At 45.5% G+C, this 13,808-nt stretch overlaps 1 protein-coding gene across 1 annotated transcript; it reads right to left on the reverse strand.

Moving 5' to 3' along the window:
• Window positions 1-5,157: 5,157 nt before the first annotated feature.
• pars2 (prolyl-tRNA synthetase 2, mitochondrial) lies at window positions 5,158-9,688 on the reverse strand. The gene is made up of 2 exons (XM_072274632.1): window positions 9,595-9,688; window positions 5,158-7,545 (listed from the first exon to the last, which is right to left on the reverse strand). Exons 1-2 carry the CDS (start codon window positions 9,686-9,688, stop codon window positions 6,116-6,118), a joined length of 1,524 nt encoding a protein of 507 aa, XP_072130733.1. The 3' UTR covers window positions 5,158-6,115.
• Between the last annotated feature and the right edge of the window lie 4,120 nt (window positions 9,689-13,808).

The following is a 13,808-nucleotide window of genomic DNA, read 5'->3' on the forward strand; positions in this document are numbered from 1 at the left end:
ACCAACACATATTCCACTCTCCCCTCCTACCCCTCCTCACAGTCCCCCACCCTGCTCTCATGACTATACCCCTTCCCCACACAAAATCACCACGGTGGGCTTCACAGCTGAACAGGTGAGAAGACAGCTGAAACATCTCAACCCAAGCAGAGCTGCAGGCCCGGATGGTGTCAGTACCAGGGTGCTCAAAGCCTGTGCCTCTCAGCTATGTGGAGTACTTCGCCATGTCTTCAACCTGAGCCTGAGGCTCCAGAGGGTTCCTGTGCTGTGGAAGATGTCCTGCCTCGTCCCTGTGCCGAAGATGCCACGCCCCAGCGGCCCCAATGACTACATACCAGTGGCATTCACCTCCCACATCATGAAGACCCTGGAGAGACTTGTTCTGGAGCTGCTCCGGCCTATGGTCAGGCCGCACTTAGATCCCCTCCAGTTCGCCTATCAGCCCCGACTAGGAATTGAGGATGCCATCGTCTACCTGCTGAACCGTGTCTACGCCCAGCGAGCACTGTGAAGGTCATGTTTTTTGACTTCACCAGTGCGTTCAACACCATCCGCCCTGCTCTGCTGGGGGAGAAGCTGACAGCGATGCAGGTGGATGCTCCCCTGGTGTCATGGATTCTTGATTACCTGACTGGCAGACCACAGTACGTGTGCTTGCAACATTGTGTGTCCGACAGAGCGATCAGCAGCACTGGGGCTCCACAGGGGACTGTCTTGTCTCCCTTTCTCTTCACCATTTACACCTCGGACTTCAACTACTGCACAAAGTCTTATCATCTTCAGAAGTTTTCTGATGATTCTGCCATAGTTGGATGTATCAGCAAGGGAGATGAGGCTGAGTACAGGGCTACAGTAGGAAACTTTGTCACATGGTGTGAGCAGAATTATCTGCAGCTTAATGTGAAAAAGACTAAGGAGCTGGTGTAGACCTGAGGAGAGCTAAGGTACCGGTGACCCCTGTTTCCATCCAGGGGGTCAGTGTGAACATGGTGGAGGATTACAAATACCTGGGGATACGAATTGACAATAAACTGGACTGGTCAAAGAACACTGAGACTGTCTACAAGAAGGGTCAGAGCCGTCTCTATTTCCTGTGGAGACTGAGGTCCTTTAACATCTGCCGGATGATGCTGAGGATGTTCTACGAGTCTGTTGCGTCCAGTGCGATCATGTTTGCTGTTGTGTGCTGGGGCAGCAGGCTGAGGGTAGCAGACACCAACAGAATCAACAAACTCATTCGTAAGGCCAGTGATGTGGGGATGGAACTGGACTCTCTGACGGTGGTGTCTGAAAAGAGGACGCTGTCCAAGTTGCATGCCATCTTGGACAATGTCTCCCATCCACTACATAATGTACTGGTTGAGCACAGGAGTACATTTAGCCAGAGACTCATTCCACCGAGATGCAACACAGAGCGTCATAGGAAGTCATTCCTGCCTGTGGCCATCAAACTTTACAACTCCTCCCTTGGAGGGTCAGACACCCTGAGCCAATAGGCTGGTCCTGGACTTACTTCTTGGCATAATTTACTATTACTATTTAACTATTTATGGTTTTATTACTATTTAATTATTTATGGTGCAACTGTAACGAAAACTAATTTCCCCCGGGATCAATAAAGTATGACTATGACTATATCAGGCAGTGATGCAACCAGTCAGAATGTTCTTCACCATAAATCTATAGAAATTTGCAAGGGTTTTGGTGGGCTACAACAATCGTGAGCAACGTCTTGTTTGGCTGAGGCAGTGCGAGGTTTAAAAAGAGCTTGGAGCTATTCGAGATGTTTGGCGGTCTGCAATCATAACAATTTTTAGGTATTCAGCAAAGGCCAGCATAAAGAAGTGAGGCGTAAGTGGACCGGCCATTGTTGGGAGTGGTTAGGCATTGGCTCAACAGGAAGAGGCTCCAAGCAAGTTTCTATTACATTTTCTTTCTGTCTTTGTCTATTAATGCATAACTAGTTTGTAATAATAGGTTAGTGGTATGTTCATGCGAGACGTGGAAACTCTGGGAGACCTCCAGTCTTCCTGATAACTACATCTGTATGAAGTGCACCGAGCAGTAGCTCCTTGCAGATTGTGTTAAGGAACTGCAACTATACCTGGGTGACCTTTACCTGATATGGGAGAATGAGGAGGGAATAGATAGAAGCTACCGGAAGATAGTCACCCCTAAGTCGCAGGAGACAGGTACCCGGGTGACTATCAGGAGAGGGAAAGGGAACAGGTAGCCAGTGCAGAGTGCTCCTGTGGTCATTCCCCTTAATAATAAGGACACCACTTTGGATACTGTTGGAGGGGAAGAGCTGCCAGGGGGAAGCCCCAGTGGCCAGATCTCTGGCACTGAGCTTGGCTCTGTGGCTCAAAAGGAAAGGGTGAAGAGGAGTGCAGTAATGGTAATGGATTCCATCGTTAGAGGAACAGACAAGCTCCGAAAGAAGCACATGGATGGTGTATTGCCTCCCAGCTGTCGGGATCAGGGATGTCTCATACTGGGTCTACAGCACTGTAAAAGGGCAGAGTGAGCAGCCAGAAGTCATGGTACATATTGTTACCAAGGACATAGGTAGCAAAAGGGAGGAGGTCCTAAAGAGAGAATATAGGGAGATAGGGAGAAAGCTGAAAAGCAGGACCTCCAGGGTAGTAATCTCTGGATTGCCGCCTGTGCCATGCACCAGTGATGGTGAGAAAAGAATGATTTGGCAGATGAATGCATGTCTGAGGAATTGGTGCAGGGGGCAGTGTTTCAATTTTCTGGATCATTGGGATCTCTTCTGGCTTGTACAAAAAGAACGGATTACATCTGAACCCAAGGGGGACGAATATCCTTCCGGGCATATTTGCTAGAGCTGTTGGGAAAGGTTTAAACTAATTTGGCAGAGGGATGGGAAACTGAGGGACAGGGCTGAGGATGGGGCAATTGGTATACAAGTCAATGCAATGTGTAGTGAGACTGAGAGGATGGACAAGTAGGTGGTAGAGCAAAATTGCAGTCAGTGGGATGAGCTGAAGTGTAATGTGGGAGCAAAATCAAAGAGGGTGATGAATACAAGACTGAAGGTGTCATATCTGAATGCAGTCAGTGTACAGAATAGGGTAGGTGATCTCATAGTGCAGTTAGAGATTGGCAGGTATGATGTGGATATCATTGAGTCGTGGCTGAAAGATCATAGTTGGGAGCTTAACATCTAAGGATACACCTTGTATCTCCAGGGCCTGATCAGATATATGCAAGAACACTATGGGAGGCTAGATAAGCTATCACCGGAGCCACAGCTGAGATATTTGCTTCCTCATTATCTTCACGTGAGATGCCAGAGGAATTGAGAGTGGTTAATGTTGTGCTTTTACTTTAGAAGGGATGCGTCAGGCCCTGGTGATTTACCTACCCTCGTACACTACATTTAAATTCATCCAGCACCTCTACTGTAATGTGGATCATCCCCCTCAACTCTCATGAGTTTTACTGTCTTCATGTCTTTCTCCATGGAGAAAACAGAGAAGAAATATTCATTCTGGACCTCCCCATTTCCAGCAGTTTCACATACAGACCTCCACTGTGATGGAGCATCTCCATTGTCTATGACATCACTTATTTTCATGTTAGCTATGAACATGCCTTGTACATTCTCATTCACACCACTGATACAGATGACAAATAACAACTATATATCCATTACAGAGGGATCATGATCTGCTGGGCAAGTGGGCTAAGGCAAATGGACTTTAATTCAGGAAAGCGTAAGGTGTTGCATTTTGGCAAGACAATCAGGGTAGGACTTTCACAGTTAATGGAAGGGCAAAGAAAGCTTTTGGCATGCTGGCCTTCATTAGCCAGGACATCTACTGAACTCCTGGTTTAAGGTTTGATAATTCTATGTGTTGTTCGCCTGCTTTTTGCCGTTTGTGCAATTTTTTTCACGCGTTGGGTGTCTGATGTTTTCTTGTACAGGTTCCATGGTGTTTCTTTGTTTTGTGGCTTTCTGTGGGAGGACAAATCTCAGAGTTGTACTCTGTATACATACTTCGATAATAAATGTATTTTCAATGTTATGTCACAGTTGTACAAGAAGCTGCTGAAGCCACATTTGGAATATTGTTTTCAGTTCTGCTCATTTTCCTATAGGAAAGATACAATTAAGCAGGAAAGATTTATGTGGATGTTGCCAGCACTCAAAGGACTGAGCTATAGAGGTTGAAGGCTATGATTTTATTCCTTGGAGCATAGAATGAGTACTGATCTTGTAGTGATGTGTAAAATCATGAGCATAGATCACCTGAGTGTGCAGTTTTTCCCCTGGGTTCGGGAAACAAGACAGGAGGACGTAGAAGAGGGTGAGAAGACACAGATTTAATAGGAACCCAAGGGGCAACTTTTTCACCCAGAGAGTAGTCTGCATATGAAATGAGCAAGAAAGGAAGTGGTTGTCGAAGGTACAGTACATTTACAACATTGAAAAGGCACTTGAACAGGTGCATGGATAAGAAATGTTCAGAGGGATATGGGTCAAACTTGGGCAAATGGAACTAGCTTAGATGCACATCTTGATTGACATGGAGCAGATGTGCATCTACATTGACATGGGCTAGCTATGCTGAAGGGCTGTTTCAGTGCTGACTCTGTGACTATGACTAATTAAAACATGTTGCTCTTTCTGTTGCAATGCCATGACAGCTGAAAATTCCCGTCACCAAACCATTCCTGCAAACTCCCTGCATTTGTCATCAGCTCTCTGGTAATTTATGATGGTTGTGAGATTGTGATTGATCGCAACAGATGATCAAACATTTATATTTGCCTCGGATAAAGCACCAAAACTGAGAGAAGTAATGCCTCAGAATCTTTCACGGTTTGCAAGACCCGACCACAATGGAGCAGACCTCCCGGCCAGCGCTCAGTGCTGTTTGCGTAAAACTGCGTTTTGTAAAGTCGCATGCGCTGCATCATGAAGAAAGCAGCTGCATTAGCCACATATTGTCTGCTGACTCTAGTTCCCTCGTCGCTAGTGCAGGCATACGAAGTCTATGCAATTGAATACGTTGTTTTACTGGATTGACGCATATAAAGTTTTGGTTGATTTTTCAGCACATTGTCCAAGATTCTATATTATCATTTTCAATAGATTCAAAGTACATTTATTATAAATTATACAACCTTGAGATTTGTTTGCTCACAGGTAGCCACAAAAAGAATAAAAAATAAAAGACCAGCACCTGATGCGCAAGAAAAAGAAAAAACAACAAAACCATGCAAACAATTGAAGCGAACTACAACATTCTGAACCGTCAGATCCGAACCCTGAAGTAAGCCCAAAGCCTCATTTATTAGTTCATCTTATTAGCAGGCATGGAGCACAGCAGCCAGGGCAGTCTTCATAGCCTCAACGCCATGGAGAGAGGAGTGATCAACTTGGAGAACGAGCAAAATCGGCTCTCGCCTTGGATCCCGACACTCCGTCTTTTCAGTCTTTCTGGGCTGGCGTTTAAAAGAACTGAACAGCGAAAGGCTTTGGCGCCTTGAAGAGAGTAGCGAACATTGCGGACAGAGAGACAGAGAGAAACATTGGATCTCACCTCCGATCTGGGCCGGTATTTAAACTGTCTAAACAGCGGTCTGTACCTCACACTAGGACCCGGCTACTGTGAAGGACTCAGGGCCTGAAACACGCTGCCCAGGTTTCACCGCCCAGCCCAAAGCCGCTCTCACGCTCTTCAAGTCAGCTCGGCGCCCAGAGTGATCCAACCTCACACCCAGGCCCGTTGTACGGGCATTGGAACTCCATCTGCAACAATTCTGCAGACGTTTTTAGTCTAATTTCTTAACTTTTTAACGACCAGCGAGCCACCGCATGCGTTTGGTACTGCCATCTTAACCAGAAGTTTCAATAGCTGTACTGGAATTCCCAGCATAATACATTGATTCTCAGTGAGAGGGATGTAATCAAATGAAAACATTTTGTTTATTCTCTATCTACATCTAATTCTACCTGATATATTGGTGTATTTTATATGATTGTTTTCTGCATATTACAAAAAGACAGGGTTACAAGGATTCAGTGTAGAAAATCAGGACCTTTTCACCTGTATATTTGACTTAAGATTAATTTAAAACATTAAGCCACTTGCACATTTTTCAGAAAATCCAACACACCTTCTTGTGTGAGAAACACTGTCCTTCCATTATTTTGGCAGTTAACCTCAAAAACAGCAGGGTCTTCCAAAATCCTCTTCCCTGCAATGACAACATATGGATAACCCAGGCGGCTGGCATCTTTCAATCTCCTGCCAATGGTCAAGTGACTGCGGTCATCCAACAGTACCTCTCCACGAAGTTGGGGGACAACGTCCATCAGATTATCATAAAGCGACTCTAACTGGTGCAAATTCAGCTCCTCCTTGCTGCCTTTCTTAGGGGAAATGAGACAAACCTGATAAGGGGCCAGGAGATCGGGCCACCGAATGTCATTTTCAGTGGACAAAACCTCTATTGCTGCAGCCAGTATGCGTGTGATCCCAAGACCAAAGCAGCCCATCTCTGACAGGATGGGCTTGTTCTCAGTGTTAGAATATGAAGCACCAAACACCTGTGAATACTTGGTCCCAAGATAAAAGGTGTGTCCCACTTCAATGCCTCTGCTTTCTATCAGTTTACCATCGCACTGTGGGCACTTTGATTCTACCATCTTCATTGTTTCCACATTCGCCGCAAAATGGCAGTCTGAGCACATCAGAAGGCGATCTTCCCCAATCTCTGCTGGCAGCTGAAACTCGTGTGACAGCTTACCACCAATATTGCCAGTGTCTGCCTGTACCTTCACGAACTGCAAACCCAACCGATCAAATATGCACCCATAAGCACCAGACACAAGTTCGTAAGTTTCCTTGGCCGCTCCCTCTGAGACGTCAAACGTGTACATGTCTTTCATATAGAACTCCCTTCCTCGGAGCAAACCAAAACGCGGCTTAGGCTCGTCTCGGAACTTCCTTGTCACTTGGTATAGCAGCAGTGGCAGTTGTTTGTATGAGAGGTTCCCCTGCGTGGCCACAAGCTCAGTCACAGCTTCCTCATGTGTCGGACTTAAGCAATAGTCCATGTTGTGCCTGTCCTTTAGTCTGAATAGTTCCTTCCCCAGGAGGTCCCAGCGTCCACTGGCCTTCCACAGGTTCGCAGAGGTGAGGCTGGGTATGTTCACTTTCTGGCCCCCAATGGACTGCATTTCCTCATCGATCAGGCTGATAAGTTTCTCCATGGCACGGACTGTATACGGCAGATAGTGAAAGCAGCCCGGGTTGGCTGGCTGGATGAGGCCCGCCTGAAGCATCAGTCGCTGGCTCTTGCAAGTGAGCTCACCCGACCGACCAACTCCAACCATTCTGTCCTCTTGCAGGTTCAAAGGCTGAAAGAGGCGAGATAACAGTAGGCGTTTTGACCTGCATTGGTGAAAATGCGACCTCTGCGAATACAGGAAACCACGGGCGAGGTTCTTGAACAATCCCACTGAAGAATATATTGCCACCTCCATTAGAAATCTGATAGATAATTCTAAAAAGAATAACAAAATCAGTGGAAGTCTTAAAAAATTAACATGCTTTCAAAATCTATACACTGATTGATGAGGGACGAAAACATTGTGTGCTGTGTACATTGAAGGACAATCTTCCCCAAATCTCTGCTGGCAGCAGAACAGATCTTTCAAATGATACAGATGAACTCTTATTTATTTATTGACACACTGGATAGAATAAGCCTTTCCGGCCCTTCAAGCCAGGCTACCCAGCAATCCCCCAATTTATGTCGTCATCTTCAGAAGTTTTCTGATGACTCTGCCATAGTTGGATGCATCAGCAAGGGAGATGAGGCTGAGTACAGGGCTATGGTAGGAAACTTTGTCACATGGTGTGAGCAGAATTATCTGCAGCTTAATGTGAAAAAGACTAAGGAGCTGGTGGTAGATCTGAGGAGAGCTAAGGCACCGGCGACCCCTGTTTCCATTCGGGGGTCAGTGTGGACATAGTGGAGGATTACAAATACCTGGGGATACGAATTGACAATAAACTGGACTGGTCAAAGAACACTGAGGCTGTCTACAAGAAGGGTCAGAGCCGTCTCTATTTCCTGAGGAGACTGAGGTCCTTTAACATCTGCCCGACGATGCTGAGGATGTTCTACGAGTCTCTGGTGGCCAGTGCTATCATGTTTGCTGTTGTGTGCTGGGGCAGCAGACACCAACAGAATCAACAAACTCATTTGTAAGGCCAGTGATGTTGTGGGGATGGAACTGGACCCTCTAATGGTGGTGTCTGAAAAGAGGATGCTGTCCAAGTTGCATGCCATCTTGGACAATGTCTCCCATCCACTACATAATGTACTGGTTGGGCACAGGAGTACATTCAGTCAGAGACTCATTCCACCGAGATGCAACACAGAGCATCATAGGAAGCCATTCCTGCCTGTGGCCATCAAACTTTACAACTCCTCCCTTGGAGTTTCAGACACCCTGAGCCAATAGGCTGGTCCTGGACTTATTTCCTGGCATAATTTACATATTATTAGTTAACTATTTATGGTTTTATTACTATTATTTATGGTGCAACTGTAACAAAAACCAATTTCCCCTGGGATCAATAAAGTATGACTATGACTAATCATGGGACAATTTACAATTAACCTATCGACCAGTAGGTCTTTGGACTATGGGAGGAAACTGGAGTACCCGGAGGAAACTCACGGTCAGGGGGAGAACATACAAACTCCCTTCAGGCAGTGACAGGAGTTGAACCCCTGTCACCCGAACTGTAAAGCGTTGTGCTAACCACTACACTACCATGCCACTCTTGACCTTTCAATCGACATTGTCATGGCCCCTGTACTATATTTGTCAACCTGTACTGTACTTCCTCTGCCACAGGAACACTATATCCTGCATTCTTTTATTGCTTTTACTTTTGTACCATCTCGATATACTTAAGTTTTGAGTTGTCTATCTGGACAGTATGCTAAACAAAGTGTTTCCACTGTATCTTGGTATTATGCCTTATGATTTTTGCCTGCCCTGGTTTTACTTCCACTATATCCTAAGCTTCAAAAGTTTATTACAATGAGAGATAAGTTCTGGGAACCATAAAATGTTTCCACATAGATCCAGAGGGTAACTATTAAGGATGCAACTAGTTTTCTGCTTGTGATTAGGTCGCCTACTTAATCCAGTAAAACACACAAAATTTTCAGCATCTGCAGAATCGTTCGCCTCCAACCCTGATGAAAAATTGTAGCTCCATGATCTTTATCAACGACTTGCTTGACGGTGTTACGGTGGGGAAGGTGAGAATGCCTTGGAGATCGGCTTTGTGAGCAGGTAGTCAGGACGTGGGGCTGATTTGAGCTCAAGGAAGAGGTGGAGGGCGCCAATCCCAGCAGTAATGCAGTAGTCTCAGAATCACTCTGGGTCGTCTACCTGCTGAAAGCTGCAGAGAAGGAGCTGGAATCAGAGGTAATTGGTCATTTACTACCAACTCAACTTTCCTTGCCTAAATGACAGGACTGTAACCCAGATTCTTAATATCGCCTCCCAAACCCCATTGCTGTCCTCACCTGTCCGGGAAACGCGCTGCCGTGCACATGCGCAGCTGCAACAACGGGTCAGCACTCTACTCAGAAAGTACGAAATCGCGAATCTCGCTCTCATCCCTCAGTGTATGCTCGAGTTATTGATTCAGTTAAACAGCATTCACAAGGAAAACATGTCTATTATACATAATTTTCAAAGGAAAGGACAAAATTAGAACAAAAATTGTTACACGAGGAATTCTGCAGATGCTGGAAATTCAAACAACACACATCAAAGTTGCTGGTGAACGCAGCAGGCCAGGCAGCATCTCTAGGAAGAGATACAGTCGACGTTTCGGGCTGAGACCCTTCTAAACCCTGACGAAGGGTCTCAGCTCGAAACGTGGACTGTACCTCTTCCTAGAGATGCTGCCTGGTCTGCTGTGTTCACCAGCAACTTTGATGTGTGTTACAAAAGGTGTTAATTGTGGTGGACAGTGATCAAAATTACATGCAGTGTAATATTACTGCAATGCATCAATGTCAATATGAAGGAAAAGATTTGTAATGTAATATTCAGTTCTTTAGAATCATGTGAATAATATCAACATTGGATGTGCATTGGATAGTGAAAAAGGTTTAGAGGGGTATTGAGACCAACCTTTTGCTAACTCTTTTTGAAACTGCAACTTGACTTTTTATCTTCCCTGTGCAGTCCATTTATTTTTGTCTCCCTAACATGCTTTAAATTTATGTCCTACTTTGTTGCATTTTCTGCAAGTTTCATCTTTAAACCTTCAGTGGTCTGATGTATGTGAACCCCTGTTACAACAGTAACACAATTTGGACCATTAATACTATATTCTGCCGTCATATTTGACCTACCAAAATGAACCACTTCACACTTACCTGGGTTGAACTCCATCTGCCTCTTCTCAGCCCAGTTTTGCATCCTATCGATGTCCCACTGTACCCTCTGACAGCCCTCCACACTATCCACAACACCTCCAACCTTTGTGTCATCAGAAAATTTACTAACCTATCCCTCCACTTCTTCATCCAGGCCATTTATAAAAATCACGAAGAGAAGGAGTCCCAGAATGGATCCCTGAGGCACACCACTAATGACTGACCTCCATGCAGAATATGACTCATCTACAACCACTCCTTGCCTTCTGTCGGCAAGCCAGTTCTGGATCGACAAAGCAATGTCCCCTTGGATCCCATGCCTCCTTACTTTTTCAATAAGCCTTGCTTAGGGTACCTTGTCAGATGCCTTGCTGAAATCCATATACACTACATCTACTGCTCTAACTTCATCAGTGTGTTTAGTCACACCCTCAAAAAATTCAATCAGGCACATAAGGTATGACCTGCCTTTCAGAAAGCCATGCTGACTATTCCTGATCATATTATGCTTTTCTAAATGTTCATAAATCTTGCCTCTCGGGATCTTCTCCATTAACTTACTGACCACTGAAGTAAGACTCACTGGCCTATAATTTCCTGGGCTATCTCTACTCCCTTTCTTGAATAATGGAACAACATCCACAACCCTCCAATCCTCCAGAACCTCTCCTGTCCTCATTGATGATGCAACGATCATCACCAGAGGCTCAGCAATCTCCTCTCTCAACTCCCACGGTAGCCTGGGGTACATCCCGTCCGGTCCCGGTGACTTACTCAACTTGATGCTTTCCAAAAGCTCCTGCACATCCTCTTTCTTAATATCTACATGCTCAAGCTTTTCAGTCTGCTGTACGTCATCCCTACAGTCGCCAAGGTCCTTTTCCGTAGTGAATACTGAAGCAAGATACTCATTAAGCACCTCTGCTATCTCCTCCGGTTCCATACACACTTTTCCACTGTCACACTTGATTGGCCCTATTCTCTCACATCTTATCCTCTTGCTCTTCACATACTTGTAGAATGCATTGGGGTTTTCCTTAAACCTGTTTAGCAAGGTCTTCTCATGGCCCCTTCTGGCTCTCATAATTTCTTTCTTAAGCTCCTTCCTGCTAGCCTTATAATCTTCTGGATTCCTATCATTACCTAGTTTTTTGAACCTTTCAGAATCTCTTCTTTTCTTCTTGACTAGATTTACAACAGCCTTTGTACACCTTGGTTCCTGTACCCTACCATCCTTTCCCTGTCTCATTGGAACATACCTATGCAGAACTCCACGCAGATATCCCCTGAACATTTGCCACATTTCTTCTATACATTTCCCTGAGAACATCTTTTCCCAATTTATGCTTCCAAGTTCCTGCCTGATAGCCTCATATTTCCCCTTACTCCAATTAAATGCTTTCCTAACTTGTCTGTTCCTATCCCTCTCCAATCCTATGGTAAAGGAGTTAGAATTGTGATCACTATCTCCAAAATGCTCTCCCACTGAGAGATCTGACACCTGACCAGGTTCATTTCCCAATACCAGATCAAGAACAGCCTCTCCTCTTGTAGGCTTGTCTATATATTGTGTCAAGAAACCTTCCTGAACACACCTATCAAACTCCACCCCATTGAAACCTCTTGCTCTAGAGAGATGCCAATCAATATTTGGGAAATTAAAATCTCCCACCATGACAACCCTGTTATTATTACACCTTTCCAGAATCTGTCTCCCTATCTGCTCCTCAATGTCCATTACTATTGGGTGGTTTGTTAAAAACACCCAGTAGAGTTATTGACCCCTTCCTGTTTCTAACTTCCACCCACAGAGATTCAGTAGACAATCCCTCCAAGTCTTCCTCCTTTTCTGCAGCTGTGACACTATCTCTGATCAGCAGTGCCACGCCCCACCTCCCTCCCTGTCCTTTCTGAAACATCTAAAGCCTGGCACTCTAAGTAATCATTCCTGCTCCTGAGCCATCCAGGTCTCTGTAATGGCTGGAACATCATTGCTCCAAGTACTGATCCACGCTCTAAGTTCATCCGCTTTGTTCTTAATACTCCTTGTATTAAAATAGACACATCTCAAATCAGTCTGAGCATGTCCCCTCTCGATCATCTGCCTATCCTCCCTTTCACACTGTCTCCAAGCTTTCTCTATTTGTGAGCCAATTGCCTCTTCCTCCATCTCTTCAGTTCAGTCCCCACCCCCCACCCCCCAGCAATCCTATTTTAAACCCTCCCCAGCAGCCTTAGCAAACCTACCCGCCAGGATATTGGTCCCCCTGGGATTCAAGTGCAACCAATCCTTTTTGTACAGGTCACACCTGCCCCAAAAGAGGTCCCAATGATCCAGAAATCTGAATCCCTGCCCCCTGCTCCAATCCCTCAACCACGCATTTATCCTCCACTTCACTCTGTTCCTATACTCACTGTCACGTGACACAGGCAGTAATCCTGAGATGGCTACCTTTGTGGTCCTGCTTCTCAACTTCCTTCCTAACTCCCTGTAGTCTGCTTTCAGAACCTCCTCCCTTTTCCTGCCTATGTCATTGGTACCAATATGTACCATGACCTCTGGCTGTTCTCCTTCCCACTTCAGGATATCATGGACATGATCAGAAACATCCCGGACCCTGGCACCTGGGAGGCAAACTACCATCCGTGCTTCTTTCCTGCATCCACAGAATCGCCTGTCTGGCCCCCTAACTATAGAGTCCCCTGTCACTGCTGCCATCCTCTTCCTTTCCCTACCGTTCTGAGCCACAGGGCCAGACTCTGTGCTAGAGGCACGGCCACTGTCGCTTCCCCCTGGTAGGCTGTTCCCCGCCCCCAGCAGTACTCAAACAGGAGTACTTATTGTCAAGGGGTACAGACACAGGGGTACTCTCTAGTATCTGACTCCTGCCCTTCCTCTCATGACTGTTACCCACTTGTCTGTCTAACGTGCACATCAATTAAACTGGCCTTCCCTCTATGAACTTCCTCTATACTTCCCGCTGCCTTAGGAAAGCAACCAGCACAATCAGACCCCACCCACCCCAGACATTTTCTCTTCTCCTCCTCCCATCAGGCAGAAGATACAAATCTTAAAAACACTTAGCTTCTATCCCACTGTCAAAAGCCTCTTGAATGGACCTCCAGTACGATAAGATGGACATCCGGCCTCACGATCTACCTCATTATGATCTTGCACTTTATAGCTTACCTGCACTGCACTTGTTCAGTACCTTCTGCACTTTATTCTGCAAAGTTATTTTTTTTTACTTTATTCTGGCTCAATGCACTATGTAGTAATTTGATCTGTCTCAACAGATATATACAAGAGAAGTTTTTCACTGTATCTGGGTACACGTTGCAATAATAAA

This window comes from Mobula birostris, chromosome 12 (genome assembly GCF_030028105.1).
Source record: "Mobula birostris isolate sMobBir1 chromosome 12, sMobBir1.hap1, whole genome shotgun sequence".
Taxonomy (NCBI): Eukaryota; Metazoa; Chordata; class Chondrichthyes; order Myliobatiformes; family Myliobatidae; genus Mobula; species Mobula birostris.